Consider the following 17,628-nt stretch of genomic DNA (forward strand, 5'->3'; position numbering starts at 1 on the left):
CCAGGCGTACCGCACATCCCCATCCCTTCCCCCTTCCCCCATTGCCCTCAACAGTGGACAGCTCCTCTGCAGGCAAGGCAGCGGGGTGCAGGAGATGCCGAGATTGTGAACATCTGCCGGCAGGTCTCGGGCCAGTTCCTGCTGGGGCGAATAGACTCCTCGTATTGGAAGGGCCAGGAATGCTCTGCAGGAGCCGGAGAAGCGGCGTGAGCAGCAGCGGTGGGAGCCCGGGTCCGCAGCCAAAGCCCTGGGAGGTAAAGGCGCAGGACCCAAACTGCCACCTCCCAGGAAGCTTGGGCAGCATGGGGGGGGGGGGGGTTCCTCTCAAAAAGTGAGCGGGCTGCAGAGGGGAGGAGCCTGGCTGGCCTGGGCTGGCTTGTCTCTCTGGGGACCTGGATGCGGAGGGATAATGGACAGGCCCGCGAACTGCAGAGCTACTGGTTAAGGGAAAAATTCATTCCCTACTACTTGCCCTTTCTGTTACTCAATGGGCCTTTTAAAACCGCCGTAGCCCTGGTCACCAACCACATATTGAGCTAGATTTTCTGTTCCTAAGCATATGATTGGGCCGCTCCTGGAATTAAGAGTCCTGGAGACCAAACCCAGCTTCAGATGTGGACTATGTACGTCCCTGGACAAGTCCGCTTGAAAACAACGGCACAACGCTCTAAAGGCACAGAGATAGAGGGCAGAAAACCAAAGGTGAGGTACTCCTAGGGACCACGGAGCACAGGCGCACAACGGGCGCACGGACAACGTACTATGTAGCGGATACAGTTCTGGGGAGGTAACTGGTCCCCTACGCTGTGGGTACAAACCACCGGGACATATCACTTCCCAGACTAGACGCTGACGAGCTGTGGGACCCTGGGTAAGTCACCCAACTTGTGTAAACGGGAGCAGGAAGCGCAGGTCCCACTGGCTCGGAGGAGAGCCTCAGAGCTGGGCTGCGGTCAGTACGGTACGGCGGCTACGTCGCTGGGGAGCACACCGTGACCTCCGAATGTGCCCTTCCTCCCCAGACCTCCACGCAGGGCTTCGAGGATCCGCCGCCCCGGAGCTCGAGGCTGTGTGGGGGCCCAGGCTCGAGGAGGGCGGAGTCACGGGGCTCTTTGTCTCGGGGTCCGCGCCGCAGTAATTCCCGAGGCCTGCAGAGATAGTCCGACCCGCAGCAGGAGGAAGGGTCGGCAGGGTCAGAGGTCAACGTCGAGGAAGGCTCGATCAACCCGCCCCTCCCTTCCAGCACTGCTGAGCGCCTTCGGCCTCTTCTGCTCTGTGCCCGCCGACCAGCTGGAAGGCTACGCCTTTGCGGGAGAGACCTAGGCTGATGAGAGCCGGGTTCCGAGGAACTCAGCCGGGTGGGCCCAGGGAGGAGGGGCTTGCTATCCGACTTTCCTCCCTCGGGCTGACGACGGCCGCAAGGGGGCGCGCGCGGGCTCAGGCCCGATCCCTGACGTGGCGTGCGTGCTAACGTAGGGCGCGCGGTGACGAGCGGCGCGCGCCGGCAGGATGCGGAAGCCCCGCTCCAGGCTGCCAGTTTCAGTGAGGAGCGCCGGTCTCCGCAGCTGCCGTCATGGCTGTGTGGAGCGGGCCGGCGTGCGCGGGCTTTCTGGCGCTGGCCGTCGGTTGCGTGCTGCTGCTGCAGCCCGAGCTGCCCGGCTCGGCGCTGCGTGCGCTCTGGGGCCCCGTGCTCTGGGCGCCACCGTCCGGGGGGGCTTCCGCCGAGGGTCGTCTAGCGGCGGCCTGGGAGGCGCTTATCGTGCGCCCCGCGCGGCCGTGGAGCCGCGTGGCCGTGGGGTGAGTGCGGCGGGGCGGAGCCCACTCCCTTGCTTTTCACTTGGAGCCGGGGCGCCGGTCCTGGAGACACCCACCAGCTGTCATCGACCCCTCCCGCCCGCCCCCACTCTTGAAAGGGAGAAGTGCAGAAAGCTCCTCTGCCCCTTGTCCTCCAGGTTCCCCGCGAGGGGGAGTGGGGAAGGGGACGGGAGGTTGGATGTTTGTGCTGGGAGTGTGGACGTGTGATGGAGGGAGCGTGTGGGGCTTTGGCCGTTTGGGGACTGCACTGGGGGGTTCCCCAGAAGTGTGGGAAGCATGGGAGGCCAGACCTTCCTCCTGGCAGGCACCTTTGTTGTCCTTCTGGGAAGTACTAGTTTTAGCCGCAGACGAGCACCAGTCCTCTGCCAGTTGGTTGGAGGACTGATTACCTGTGATCCTCGCCTTTTCCAGCAGGATACATTTCATTTTAGAGGAAGATAAAAGTAAATTTATCTCCCTTTCCCCAAGAAGAGAAAAGCAAACGCTTAGAAATGTTTAAAAAAAAAATTCAACCTCAGATACAGGTTTTGGGGGGAAGGATTAGATAAGTTGAAAAGAGATCTGGGGGCAAGACATTCAAAATGAGTCAGCAATTTGATGTAGAAGCCAAATAGCTCGTGGAGCTTTGGGTTTCATTAACAAGCATAACTTGCAGGAATTGAAAAGTGATCTAGAGTTGCCCGGCTGAAAGTATGTCTTGAGAACTGTTCAATTCTGGGCTTTGCAATTAAAGGAAGTTCATTGATAAGCTGCCTTGAGTCCACTGGAGAGCCTCTTGAATCTGGGTCCTATAAGGATCACTTGAAAGAACTGGGAAACAAAGATATAAAGACTGACTAGTTAGCTTCAAGTATCTGGAGGGGAGCCATGTAGAAAAGGAATTAACAATTTGACAATGGATGGAAATTTCAAGGAGGCAAAATTTAATCTTGAGACTGTTCACGGGAGGAAAAAATTGCTATCAGAGCTGTCCAAAAATGGAATGGCTTTATCCTGATTAGAAGCTTTCAAGAAAATGAAATGAGTTGTTTACATGTGTGTATGGGGTGTTCAGGGAGGACTACCACCTCTGGTGTGAGTTTGCTGAGCCCTTTTCAGAGATTCTCATCCACCTTTATGGCACCTTCATCCAGCTCTTACCAGAACTTACTGGTTCCAAGAAGCTGTGGCAAGACCTGTATCTCAGGAACAGATGGGCAGAGCTTGAGGGTAATTGGTGGATCACAAATTCCCCTGTAGATTAGGAGATTGTCCTCTCCATGTGAAAACTTTCCCTGTGTGGAATGGGCAGATAAGAACAATTTGTCCAAGGCCATAAAGGGATCTTAAGCAAGTGCGTTGTGGAGCAATTAGAGCTTGGTCTCTTGTTGAAGCTGCCAAGATCATCCACTGCTTTCCAGTACCAGTTGTCCTGATTTTTGCCTTGCTTCTGACCTGTGACTGGAAGAGAGAGGTTGACAACTTGATGCAACTCTTCCCTCACTTAAATCCAATTCACTCGAAAGTAAAGAAATCACCCTGTGTTATCTTTGTTGCTTGTCCTTTGTTTTCAAAGAGAACCAATTTTGTAGTAAGTAAGTAATAGGGGTTTTTTGGGGTGCAAGTTAGAGTAGTGAGGCATTGAAGTTCCTTCCAACTTGAAAATTCTGTGATTCTGATTCTACAAAATCCTGTTAAAATGTTACTACTTGCCTCCCACACTACTGTGACAAGGAAAGCCTTTTGTAATTTGCATTTCACTTGTAGACACAATTTCCCATCCTTCAGTTTTACCACTGTCTGTGTTGTGCAGTACATTAACATTCAGAAATTTTTTATAGAGAGAGATATACTTGTGAAAGTTAAACTGTCATGTTTGAAGTGGGTTAGGTTCTTAGCTTTGATATTTATTTTAATTCTCCTTCTAGACATCTTAAGTAAAATGCTACCTAGGACTCAGGTATTATAAATTATCGATTCCATGTCATTTATCATTCAGATGTGTGATTAAAAATATTTATTGGTCAGGTCTTTCAGGTCTTGTTTTTCTGACAAAAATCTTAGCTATTAGGACCCTTTCCATCATTTCTGATTTGCTTTGTTTTAACCTATCCTTCCTTTTGAGTCTGGAGATTCAGCTTTAAATTATAACTGAGACTTGAGCTTTCTGTACTTCAGCTTTGTAAAATGTAGATAATATTCTACTACTTTATTCATATAGTTGTAAGAAAAGTGCTTTGTATTTTTTTTTTTTTTGAGAGGTAGGGTGGGGAGTTCTGAATCTGTGATACCTGCTATGCTTTCCTGTATGATCTGTAGTTACCTGTAATTTAATCTCAGAATTGTCTGGGAGTACGGAGAGATTAAGTAACTTTCACTCAACACACAGCTAGGCTGCCAGGCAAAATCTACTCCACGCCTTTGTATACTTTAAAATAACCCTTCTCTGCACCATCCTGGTTGTTTGTCAAGTTATTTGTGTGGGCCCTCATTAGCATGATCTTGTTTGATTCCTGGGTTATCATGGAAATTGTTATTATGTAAAGGTAAATTAGAGAAAGCATTAAAGGAAAAAAAAAGAGGCAGGTCTGTGCAGTACAAAGAGCTCTGGATTTGGAGTCAGGGAAATACATGTTCAAACTAACGCTTTTTGTGACCTTGGCAAGTTACTTGCCCCCTCGATTTATTTTCTCATCTGTAAAATGAGGAAGTGAAATCAGGTGACCTTTGCGGTCTCTTATAACTTTATGATCTGGTGAAAGGGAGCTTTTCTACTTAACTTTTTCTAGAGCAGTTTCTCTAATTTGGTCCCACCCTATGTGAATGTCACATCCAACTCTCTCTCCCCTGTTAAATTGCAAGCTTCTTGGGAGCAGCAGGGAGTCCAATTTTTTTTCCAGTTTTTCATCCCCTAGTGTCTGTCTCAATTATTGAATTGTGTATATACAGGAGAACACCACATCCTGTGGTGGACCCACATTATGGAATTAATCTGTTAGATTTTGTCACGTATTGCAGAAATATTGTAAAATGTTTCAGAAGAACTTTTTTTTATTTTGAGGATTGGGATGGGCCTTTCTTTCTTTGAAGAAGCCAAAGTGGAGACAGCCGACTTTGGAGACAGAAATCCCGGGTTCAAGTCCTTATGAAACTAGTTACTTAGTAGATTGAGAAATTGGGAACTTAGGGTATTCAAGAGAGTCAGTATAGATATTGAAGTTCCCTAATATGAGAGTAGTACAAAAGATTTCTGGGAAGAAAGTCATACCATTTTATATTCCATATATACCATAAGTCTTGCTTTCAGATAAGCTAAGAATACAGAAGCTAATTAATCAAAATGGAGAATTTGGGGAGGGGCATCATAATATATTGGGAAAAGTTCTGGATTTAAGTTAGAAGATTTGAGTTTTAATTGCAACTTTCTCACTTAAATAAGTTGCTTAACTTGGGTTTTTCATCTATAAGAAGTCATGTTGAGTTTGGACTATCTACCAGACATTTCACATAGAAATGATTTGCTGGCAGTTAGTGATATGGTGGTACCAGAGTTTAGTGAGATCTAGATAAAGAGATGTGATAATCTTTTGCATAGAGATGATAATTTAACCAAGGGGAATAGTGAGAGAATAGTTTATGGTACTGTCTTTGGGAAGCTTCTTAGTAGCTAGGTAAAAGTGTGATGATCTAGTGAGGGAAACTGAGAAGGGAATCAGGGACTAGGAGAAACAAGAGAATAATGTGTTAATGAAGCCAGTCAATAAACTGCTATTTTAAAAGTTTTTACAATATATGATACACAGAAAGGTGGAAGGTGAGGAGGAGAGCAGAAATCTCTGCCTTCAGAGGGCTTACATTCCTATTGGGTAAAAGCATGTAAATGACTAGGTGTATGTAGTATATATACAAAGCAGATAAAAGTAATCAGAAAGGGGAAGGCACCAAACACTGAAGGGACACAGAATAACTTACAGGGTAGGACATGAATTGAGCTTTGAAGGAAGCCAGGGAATCTTATGAATTTGGGGTGAGAAGGGCAGCCCATGCAGATCCAATAAGCAAGGATAGCTGGATCATGTAGACTAGGAAGGAAATTAGGTATAAGATTGAAAAGGTAGGAAGGGAGTGGAGAGTTTTCAGTGCTAAACAGTCTATTAAATCCTGGAGCAGACTGAGCAGAAGAGTGGCAGGGTTTGGCTTAGACTGTAGGAAACCACTTTTCCATCTAAGTGGAAGATGGGTTGGTTCAAGAAAAGACTTGAACCCGGGAGACCAATCAGAATGTTATTTCAGGAGTCCAGGTAAGTGACCATGAGGATCTGAACTGGAGTGGTATAACTATACCTTTCAGATAGTAAACTCCTTGAGGGCAAGAACTATCTTATGCATTCTGTATTCTCAGTGCTTAGCACAGTACCTGGCACATAGTTGGAACATTAATACTAATTGATTTAAAATGAGTGGAAAAAAGGGGATCGCTGTGACAGATATTGTAAAGCTACAGATTACAGAATTTAACATTGTATATTTGATAGATGAATCAAGGATGACACTCAAGTTGTAAACCTGGGTGATTGGAAGGGTTGTGGTGCTTGACAAATCTAGAACATCAGCATAGAAGTGATGATTAGATCCATAGGAGATGATGAGATTAAATGGGATTATGTAGAGAGAAAGGAAAAAAAGACCAGAGACAAGTCTTGGAGAACCCTCACAATTAATGGGCATGCATGGGAGGGAATAAAGAGGGGGGAACCAGGAGAGAATCACGTCAGAAAAATCTGGAGAGGAGAGAGCATCCAGGAGCTGAACAGTTGTTTCAAAGGCTGCAAAGTTTTTAAGGAGAAACCAGGATTGAGAAGTTTGATTTAGTAATTAAGAGATTATTGGTAATTTTTGGGAGAGTGATTTCTATCCACCAGAGCTTGTGTTTGTGAGAGAAGTAATCAAATATCAAAAACTTCAGAAACAAAGTGGAATGAAAACTGAGAAAAGGCTGTTCCATCAGGAGAGAGTTGTGTTTGGCAGGTTGATTGCAAAGAATTAAATGATGAATGGAAGTTCATAAGAAATGTAGACAAATCTTTATCATTTCTGTACTCTGTGATAGAGCCAAAGCATGAGTCCTTTCAAAATTTTAATTGGTCAACAAACACCTTGTTCTCAAGTGTTTTTTGTTTTGAAACCTTCCTTTAATGCTCTGTTCAAGAGAATTGAGTATTAATAGAAGTCTTGATCTTTGCTTTCAGATTTGGTCAGATTAGGTTAAGGGTAAGTGAAGCAACTTGAGAACCTTTAAGTTCTAACATTGGGAACTCTTCATGGGAAGAAAGAAAGGGAGGGAAGGGGAAAAAAAAAAAAAAAGACAATTTGGGAAAGTAGAAAGGACAGCGCTAGCTGGTGGTGCTGGCAGTACCTTTTAGAAGAAATCTTAGCCTTTTTTGTATCATGGCCCTGTTTGGCATTCTGGAGAAGCCTGTGGACTGTTGAGATTCTATTTTTAAATAGGTAAAAGAAAATAATCTAAGATTAAATATTGTTATAAAATGTTTTTTAAGAAACAAGTTCATGGTCCCCATGATATGAGTCCTTTGCACCTAAAATTATCTTGTACTAGCTTTCTTGATTACAGTTGTATTTGTCTCTTCATTGTCTCCCTGGTGACAAGGATTACAATATCTTATCCCTGTTTGTTGTAATTTTCTGAATTGAATATGGTGTTATGTATTCTGATTATTTATATATCCCTGTACTAAACTGTAAGCTTTGTCTGCACAAAAATACTGCCCTATATAAATTTTGTCTTGCCTGTTGCCTAGAATTGTGTTCTGTACACAGCCCCTTAATTAATTTTACATTAAATGGGTACTAGAATTTTTGTGACATGTCTGTAGAACAGAAAGGAGACCAGTGAAATGGAATGAGAGAGTGTGTAATGGAGAAAGTCATAAATAAGATTGGATAGTAAACTTAAAAAACAAAACTTTTTTTAAATGTGTTAATTCATAGGGTAAGGAAGAACTAATCCATTTAGTTTCCAAAAAAGCAACTTTTTATAAAGTGGGGAGGGGCATATTTACCAAAATAGCTACAATATCTTTTAAACAAATCCTTCAGCTCCCTTTTATTAGTGAGTTTATATTTTCTTAGTTGTCTTAAGCGATAAAATTTAATTAAAGCCTGTGAACTGTGGTTTTGCTTATTACTAAGATGAGAGGATTTAGCCTCTTTAGTACATCTGAGCCATTTTCAGATTCCTATGGGGGAGTCTCACCATAATTCCATTAAAGATGATCCAGTACCAGCCCCTGAGGCAGAAGGAGGTGAGCTCTGAGGGGGTGGTTTGACAGATGTTATAATTAAATCTTTCTTCTTGGAAAAGGGAGCAGAAGGTCTGTAAAAACTGAAAGTGGACAAACTTTGTGCAACTTTATTAGTTTCTCACCATAGTAAGTTTAAGGATTTTGAATGTTTGCTTTTAGTGTTCAGAAAAATTCAGTTGCTCTGGTTCAGCTCATAGTGGAGAAAAAAACAGAATCTGAAGTCAGAGTGCGTGGGTCTTAATTGTGGGTTAGCTGTTTGTATTACCAGGACAAGTTATTTATTACTCTCTTTGAGGCTTCATCTTCCATACCTGGAGAATGAAGGGATTGTTCTAAAGGATTTCTTCTGTGATCTGTCCCATCTTTAGATCTCTGACCTTGTTGTCTTTATGTTGCCCATCGTGGGCTAGCACATTGTTAGACCCTCAGTCAATATGGAATGAATTCTTCAAGTCAGATACTATTTGTGAAGAGTGTGGGAGGACAGGGTTCTCATAGATGCTGTAACTTGGCTACAAAGATGAGTCACGAGAGGGGAATCAAACCATTGGTCAATACTACTTTGGCCAGCAGTAATGCTTATAGTCACGAATAAACTTTATTGTACCAAAAATGACAGATTAATCTCTAACAGTTTAGCAATTAGAGAAAATTTAAGAGGGCTATATGTACTCAAAGTTTGGGGGCTTAACTAACAAACTGATAGCCTATTAATTGTAAATTGAAAAGAAGAGAGATAAGAAAGATCTGTGATTTAGAGAAGGTGACTAAAGTGAGCTTTTATAAAAAGACAAAAAATTTGGATAGGGTTCTGTCGGGGCAAATAAAGAGTAACACATAAGAGGTTTTAATTACTCCACATTCCTTGACTGGACATGCAGTTTGGAATGGACCCTGGGTTGTGACCCATTAGTAATTCAAAGACCACAAGACATGACAGAGATTCAACCCCCCTGGGTTCAAACTGTGATCACAGTGTTCTTGCTACTTCGTGTGCTTAATTAGCTTCATGTTAACTTCTCCCCAGGAGGAGCTTAGGCTTCATTAACATATGATCAGGGGAGTGGGACATATTAAGGATTCTTAATGTAGTATGTATGTATGTAATATGTACATGTAGTATGATTCTGAAGGGTCTCTTCCAATGGAAACTTGGAGGAGGAGGAATTAGGGTGGGATTTTAAAGTATAACTCTTGGCTCTGGTACATGTGAATTGTGTGTGAACTCAAAAGGAGTTTCCACACTTGTTTCCTGCAGGAACATATTAAAAATTTAAGTTGCCTCACTTATTCTGAGTATTCATTCACTGTGCCCTTTTTGGGGTTCGGAATATTGTTTCTAACACTTTTCAATCTTTTAAATATAAGAGACTTTAAATTGCTTTTCTTTTACCATACTTTCAATGATAAAGTATTACAGTTCTTTTTGCAATTTTTTTCTTCTTTTCCTCAGGGTCAATGCCTGTGTGGATGTAGTCCTCTCAGGAGTGAAACTCTTAAAAGCACTTGGCCTCAGTCCTGGTAATGGGGAAGATCATAGTGTCTTACATTCAAGGGAAGATCTGGAAGAAGCCTTCATTCATTTCATGGGCAGAGGAGCAGCTGCTGAGCGCTTCTTCAGTGATGAGGAGGCTTTTCACAATATCTCCCAGATTGCATCTGCCCTCCCAGGAGCCCAGGTCTGTTCCTCTTTTGGGGTTTTTTTGGGTGTATGGTCACTGCTAATTTAATACTAAAAAGATATCTCATGTCTCTTGACTTCAGGGCTTATTTGTAATACTTGTAAGGAATACAGTTCCTATATATGTGCCTGTATCTCATAAATATCCTTTAGATTCCATTGGCTTTCCTAGTTCAGTTTCTTAATATGTCATATCTCGGTCATCTATTAAATCCTTCCACATATACACAATACCAAAACTTGGGTTCTCACACCTTCTGACCTTGTTTTATTGTAACTGACATTTTGGAGAAGTCTCTTTGTGTTTAAGGGTGACTCCATGGAGCCTTCTCTTCAGGAATAAGACCACTTTTAAGGTATATGCTCTGTTGATTGTGACTATGTATTTGTGTGTCCCTCCAGGAAACTGGAAGTAGCACGTCTCAGATGAGTAAGGACAGGATGCACTTTGTTATGGGTGTGAGAATTGAGCATTTCTGGATAGAATCATACATTTGGGCACTAGGATGCTCCATGGTCTTTGTGTTGGGATTAAGCTCCATTAAAATCCTCAACCACTCCTAATCTTATGAACATGTATGATTCACATCAATTTCCTCATGAAAAATGAAAGTGTTAGGCCCAGCGATTTCTATCTTAGCTCTAGATTCCATGTCCTTTTATTTTCTAGTTTTTCAGAGGGTTTTCCTCCTTGTATATACTTTGGACAAGAGCTTTTTAGTGTGATTAATGTTGGATACTCCAGATAGAAATTTGTTATATGTTTGCTGACTTCTGGAGCAAAGTACATGTATGTTTGTAGAAGAAGGGAATGTCACTGGCTTGGCATCTTGGGGATTTTTGTGAAAGTTATCTTTTGTTGAAAAGAGGTTGTTCATGTCAGATTTTCTCTGAAGCTAGAGCAAATTTCTCATTAAAAAAAATTAGAGCTGGAAATTACCTTAGAGATCCTTTAGTTTAACACTGGTTTCCTGATGGCTAGTAGTGACACTTTACTACCACTCACTTTTTTCATTGTGACTTGAAATTTTTTAGTTATTTATATAATTCTCCCTTTCTTCCCCCCAGCCCCCTTTTTGTAAATTTGCTCCATTATTGTCATTTTAAAAGCTTGCCATGTCAAACTTAGGATTGTAATGGTAGTAGTAGGAAAGGCAATAAAGTAAGGGTCAAATGGCCAAAGTTCTAGTTCTTCTTTCTCCACTAACCATGGACTCGCACTTGATTTCTGTGGGCCTCAGTGAAGGAGTGTGACTAGGTACTTTATTAAAGCCCTTTCTACACAAAGTTTTTGAATAGATTTGAGGGTTGGGAAATGTCTACTCCAATTTTAATCTGTATTATCCCCAGGAAATTTTTGTGATTTTTAAGATCCTCTATAATAGAGGATCTTAACTTGAAATCTGTGGACTTGTTTTTTTTAAATTTTGATATATATCAATATGATAGTTTTCCTTTGTATTCCCATGTATTTTATGTATTTTAAATTATTTTTCTGAGGTCGGGTGCACATGTTTTCACCAGACTCCCTGGTAAAGGGGACTGACAAAAAAAGATAAACAATTCCTGCTTTTAAAAGTGGGTTTTTTTCTTTCTGATTACTCTATATCTGACTGAATCTTGGGTAAAAAGGAGTAAGGCTGAGGTTGAGAGAAAAGAATATGAGTTTTGTATAAGATTTTATTCTTTATCATCTATGAATATTTGATTATTATTTGTTGATGATTATTAAAATCAAATGAGATAGTCTTTGTAAAGTGTTTAGCACAGTGCCTGGCTAGGTGCTTGATACATATTTGTTATCATTATTAAATTTATAATAACTATTTAAAAGTACCACTTCAAGGGTAGCTAGATAGTACAGTGGATAAAGCACTTGCCCTGAAGTCAGGAGAATCTGAGTTCAAATCTGGCTTCAGACATCTAACACTTTTCTAATGTGTGACCCTGGCCAAGTCATTTAACCCCAAATGCCTGGGGGGAGGGAGGGAAAGTACCAGTTCAATTCAATACAACAATACTTAAAAGCATACAGTATATATAGCACGTTGTTCTAGGTGCTAGGGATAAAAAGAGAAAAATATAACAATTCCTGCCCCTAAGGAGTTTTAAATATTTATTACTGTGCAGAAATATTTTGGTAGATGTGATCAGCTTATAAAATAGAAGGCTAAAAAATAGACTTCTGTATTTGCTCTTAACAAATAACTTCCAAACTGTGTATTCTGAACCATCCCTCAGTTCCAAGCGTCTGTTTCCATCTGTCCACTGAACAGCTTCCACCTTAATGTCTTGCAGATGTCAAACTCAGTGTGTCATCTTAAAGTAAAATCACAAGTCCCCCTACTGTTAAATCTGTTCTCTCTCCCTTGTGTACTTCTGTTGATATAGTGTATCATCATTCTTTCAGAGACCTATACTTAAAACCTTGATGACATCTTTGATTATTCATTCATCCTCATTGTCAAATCTGTTGTTAAATAGTAATGTTTCATTTCCATTCACTCTTTCATTTTCATGGCTGCTACCTTAGTTCAAGCATCATTTCTTGCCAAGATTGTTAGAACATTTCCTAACTGATCCATCTGGTTCCAGTTTACTCTTCAGTTCATCCTCACTAGTACTGCTGTTATTTTCTTCTAAAATACAGGTTTTGGCTTAAAAAAGAGCAAGAATTAGGTGGGATACTATAAGTGATTTATTGCAATCTTTCCCCAATCAGAAAAACTGCCATTTACAATAACCCTAACAAATACTCATCTAACTTATAACTATGTCTCTTGAGACCATACCTCCCACTGTCTATCAAATGAAATGTACTTACCCTACCATTAAAATCCCTCCATTGTCACAGTTCAATCTACTTTTCAGACCTCTTTTTATAGTAGTCTCCTTCATAAATGAGCAGTACTTGGCTGTGTTTTAAACAAAAGTGGAACTTCTTTGATGATCTGATGAAACCTGTGGGGATTGATCAGAATCATGTTGCATAAAATAAAATACATAGAATTACAAAGGCGAACAATATTTTGAAATACTGTTAAAAATTTTAAAATAGGCTTATGTACTTTAGTCTCAGAATTCTTAGATGATCTTAAAATCACAAGAATTGGCTGGGATTGGATATGAATTTTTAAAAAGTATTTTTAATTCTGCCATCTTCAGTCATTTCATTCCCTATTCTCCAAGTCCCATTTTCCCTGTTCTGGTCTCACTTTCATCTGTGGAAGATAATTCTGTACTCTATATTTTAGATATATTCCTGCCAGAAACGATTTTCACTCATTTTAGATTAAAGAATTCCAAGTATCTTTCTCCATAGAGAAAGAAAAGCCTAAACTCTCATAGATCTCTCATGCCCTTGGAAATCTATTACAAGTTTTTCAGAGTTACAACTTACAGCTTTCCCAGACAATAGACAAAATTCCACTATCGAGACTGAATATAAGTTAAGATTTTAGTCAGCAGTTTAATTAACAGATTGCAGTCTTGGAGAACCCTTCCTTCCCTTTTCAGCCATTTGAAGGATTCTCTTTTTCAGAAAGAGGTAAAAAGAATGCTGATATTGAGTATAAATCATCCTAGGGTTCTTTGAAGTCCGTTTGTTCCCTCCCTCCTTCCTAGTCCCAAATGCTTTGAAAAGAGAAGACCAAGTTCCTTCTAAATTTTTTGCTTCAAAGGAAATGGTTAGTTCTTTGGTAAGAGGAGGAAACGATTTAGGGCAGAATATTTTTGGAATATATAATTAAAGAAAGATTGATACAAATTCTCTTTCAGATTAGTCCAAAGGCTTCAGATAAAGACATTAATAGTATCTTAATATTTATACAAGAGGGAGGGAGAAAGGATTCTTTGTAGGCTGTCCCACTTCATTTGAATTTCACCTTGTGTTCTATGTTTGATTTTATTGACCGCATGTCCTAGATGCTTAAGTCTCTTCTTTCCCTCTTCCCCATCTGTTTCCCCCATTCCTGTATATCACTGGAGGAAGAAAATCTTACAACTGCTAAAATGCCAACTGTGCTGACATGGTTTTGCAGCAATTTTTCTATTCTTTGACTCTCTGTGGATGCTCCTCAGTCCCTCTCTTTCTTAGCAGTCTCATCTTTCCCTCTGCTGAGAAAATGAACTTCTCTTCCATTCTGTACTTAAAATTTCCTCTTTCTCATCTGCCATTACTCTAGTCTGAGAAAAGAATGGTCCAAAGCCAACTCCTTTACTTGTTCTCATGATCCATCCCCTTCTTTGTCCTGTAGGAGCATGCCCTGTCAGTGGTCTTATCTCCTTAATCTTCATTATCTTCTAATCTATTGGCTCCTTCCTTCTTGCCTGCAAACATGCTGAAGGTTCAGTCTTAATAATTTTCAGAGTTTGGTATAAAACATATTTTTTTCTGTGACACTGTTTACTAAGTTCCAGGGATTACCACTTTAGGACTAAAAAGAATTTTAAAGGTAATCTAGTCCAACCCCTTGAAATGAACAGATTGATTCTATTTCTGTTTTTAATTGAACCTATTTAAAATTAATTAATTTTGTCCTGTAACAAATGTAGTGGGCCAATGAGTTAAGTTTAGAATCTAGTTCTCCTGCTAATCACTGTTCTGTTGTGCCTCAAGGGAGTCTGGTCTAGTATCTTTATACTATCAAGCTATCCTTCAAGGATGTCTGGTTTGCTCTTCAAAGAGATCAGGACTACTATCTCTATTCTTTTAGCTAGGCTCAAATGGTGAACATTTTTTAGTCACAAAAGGGAAGGAGGGGGTTGTTGCTAGCACCTCATTTCCAATTTCTGATCAATCGTATTATTGTCCATTCCTCAGCTCTGTAATCAGGTATATTAATTTTACCTTTCATGAAGTCTAGCTCTTTAACCGATTACAACTTATTCCTTGCCTATGAAGGTCAGCTTTTTTTTCTGTACTTTGCAGATCTATAAGAGCTGTATCCTTTACTTGAAGTCTCAGATTAGCTGGGGAAGCTGAGGTCCTCTTTATTGATATTTGCACTTTACTAATAAATTGACCTTGCTTGGATCTTTCTGTCTCAGTTTACCTTATTTTAACCGTAACACTTTTCATTTTAGAGGTAAGGAAACAGAGGCTTAGAGTACCCAAGGTCATATGCTTGTATTGCCAGGTTAGATGAGTCCAGGTCTTTCTTAATACAAGTCTAATACATTATCCACCATGTCATGCTGCGTCTCAGAGTAATTAAAAAATATATATTCTTAGAGTCTTCCTTTTTAGCCTTCAATACGCATTGCCTTCATTTCCTTCCCTTCCCACTTTCAACTCTTTGAAATTTGATTTCTCACTCCACTACTCTACTGAAAATGGTCTTCATACTGAAAATGGTCTTCAAGTTTAGCAGTGATTTGTTTAATGCTGAATCCAATAACCTTTTCTCAGTCTTCATCTTGATCTCTCTGCTGCTTTAAACACTAATACTTTCTCTTCGGTTAGATTTTGCAACACTGTCCTCTCCTGGTTTTCCAACTTGTCAACTGTCCTTTGCTAGATCATCCTCCATGTTCTGTCCTCAATATACCCTGGTAACTGTTTTAAGGCCTTTTCTTTACTTTCTCTAAATCTCTCTCTTGGTGATATTATAAACTCCCATGGAGTCAAGTATTTTTCCTATGCAGATAACTTCCAGATCTATACAGCAAACTCTCAACTCTTTCCTGGGTTCCTATCCTGCATTAGCAACTTCTTTGTTAGATAATCTCACCGGGATTTCCCACAGGCATCTTAAACTCAACTTATCCAAAATAGAGGTTGTTATTTTGCCCCCAGACTTAACTTTTCTATAATTTGCCTCCTTTTAAAGGCCCCCCACCTGTCCTTTTCACACAAATTTGCAGCCTTGAACTCATCCCCACCCTCCTTCACCTCTGGGTCAGTAATTTGATCAAGACACTTCATTGATCAGCCTGAGTGGCATGGTGGATTTAGGATCTGAGCTGTTCTTCTAGGGAAGGGAAGGGAAAGCTCTAATTCAGGAGTGTCTGATGGGCCTCCTCCCCTTAAGTCCCTGACACCTTTTAAAATGGAGATTTAGAATGTTTCTTTCTTTCATCTGTGAAATTCCCGAGGAAGATTAAGAAAGAGTAAATGGGTCACCAAGAAGGAAAGATAACTAAGAATTCCCATGTTGGACAAAGAAAGCCATGGCTAGGGGGAGGGAAGGATATGGTAAAATAGTTTCCCTCCCTGTCTCCCAAACTGTGGCACTGCTGAAAGCAGTTTCTTCCCTCCTCAAGAATCTTCAGGGCTTCCCTATTGCCTGTTTGCTGTCCCCCCCCACATGACATGCTACCTCCTTTTTCTTTGCCTTTTCACAAGCAGAATCTGCTCTGCATTTTATCAACTTAGAAAGCTACCTATAGCATTGAGAGGTCAAGTGATCTGCCTAGACTCACAGAGCCAGTAGGTAGAGGCAAGACTTGAACCCACCTCTTCCTAAGTCTGAAGTCAGTACTTTATCTGTTTTGGCATTTGCCTTACAACACCAGAATATTCTATGAGATTAATGTGACATGATTCATTCAATCTTTCTTCAATAATTTGACTTATGGGGACTTTAGATTTTACCATTAAAGGATCCGTCAGCACTTTTGTATAGACGATCAGTTTCCCTTTTATTTATGACCAAAAAGGTAAGATCAGCTCTTTGACAATTATTGCATATGTTTTAGCACCATTTCTAGGCTAATAAAATCCTATTGTATAATTAGCAGAGGGAAAATACTATATCCTTAATTATAAGCAGTTTGAAGCTCACTTTATAATCATTTTCCCAAGACAGTTAGTAAATTCTTTTAATTATAGCAGTTAAAGAAGAAATACTTCTTTTTGTCTTTTTAATTGAAAGGCCATATTTCAGAATATATGCCCAAGAAATAGATCATTTAATAGAAAGATAGTATGTGCTGCTTGATCTTAAAGTTCCTTAATTATAGTAGGCATTCTGCTATTCGAGTGAATCAGTAAGCTCATCCAATACCTATCAAACTCAGGAAGGAGTGCATAAAAATTAATCCAATTATATTTTTAATATTTAGTAAAAAAAATTATTTACAAATCACTTTAACAAATTTAAATGAACTATTTTACAGCACTATGTTGGAGGAAATGCAGCTTTAATTGGGCAGAAACTTGCAGCAAATTCAGATTTGAAGGTAAGTCAAATTTCCCTATAAAAACTTTAATATCTTTCACAAATATTTCCATAGTTTTGTGATTAAGCATTCCAGAAAGTTTCACATTCCCATAGCTTTCTTTTCTGCTTAATATACTTTCTTAATGGGAGGAAAGAGATCTTTGGTGACCAGTAGTTACCAATCATATGAGTGATTTAAGCAAGTATATTTGACAGGAAAGTTAAGAGTTAAGAGTCAAATGAGTGTAGGATGATACATTTGATAGAATTTCTTGAAATCTGTTTCACTTGAGGAATTTAGAAAGTAATACTGGCATCTGTAAGGCCATCAGAGAAAGATTATTGCTATGAGCACAATGAGTGCATCCCTTCATACTACTGAGGACTTAGAATGGGACCTTGTCCCTCTTTCTTTTTTGTTGCAAATTTATTAGGTTATTATGCTGAGTTAGTAAGTAAACCAGAGAAGAGCTATTAAAGCTTAGGAAGACTAAAAAAGAAAAGGCTGATAGAAGTTGTATGTTTATGATATGAAGTTGTCGATCAGCCAACTTATTCCTGGAATCCAGTTGTAAAATAATTAAACCTTGAATTAAGGTAGTAGGATTGGAAAGCAAGAGTGATACTTTATAATCTGACAGAGTGTCCTATGAATAGCAAGAATTGA

The 17,628-nt window shown here is 40.2% G+C and overlaps 1 protein-coding gene across 2 annotated transcripts in view; it reads left to right on the forward strand.

Moving 5' to 3' along the window:
* Positions 1-1,538: 1,538 nt before the first annotated feature.
* ADPGK (ADP dependent glucokinase) overlaps positions 1,539-17,628 on the forward strand; it is a 31,501-nt gene continuing 15,411 nt past the window's right edge. For both annotated transcript variants that reach the window (XM_051982345.1, XM_051982346.1), the window contains exons 1-3: positions 1,539-1,797; positions 9,571-9,796; positions 16,918-16,980. In XM_051982345.1, the coding sequence (XP_051838305.1) occupies positions 1,574-1,797; positions 9,571-9,796; positions 16,918-16,980 (513 nt within the window). In that variant the 5' untranslated portion in view covers positions 1,539-1,573. The remainder of the gene's footprint in view (positions 1,798-9,570; positions 9,797-16,917; positions 16,981-17,628) is intronic.

The sequence above is a fragment of the Antechinus flavipes genome, chromosome 2 (assembly GCF_016432865.1).
Source record: "Antechinus flavipes isolate AdamAnt ecotype Samford, QLD, Australia chromosome 2, AdamAnt_v2, whole genome shotgun sequence".
In the NCBI taxonomy this organism is placed as follows: domain Eukaryota; kingdom Metazoa; phylum Chordata; class Mammalia; order Dasyuromorphia; family Dasyuridae; genus Antechinus; species Antechinus flavipes.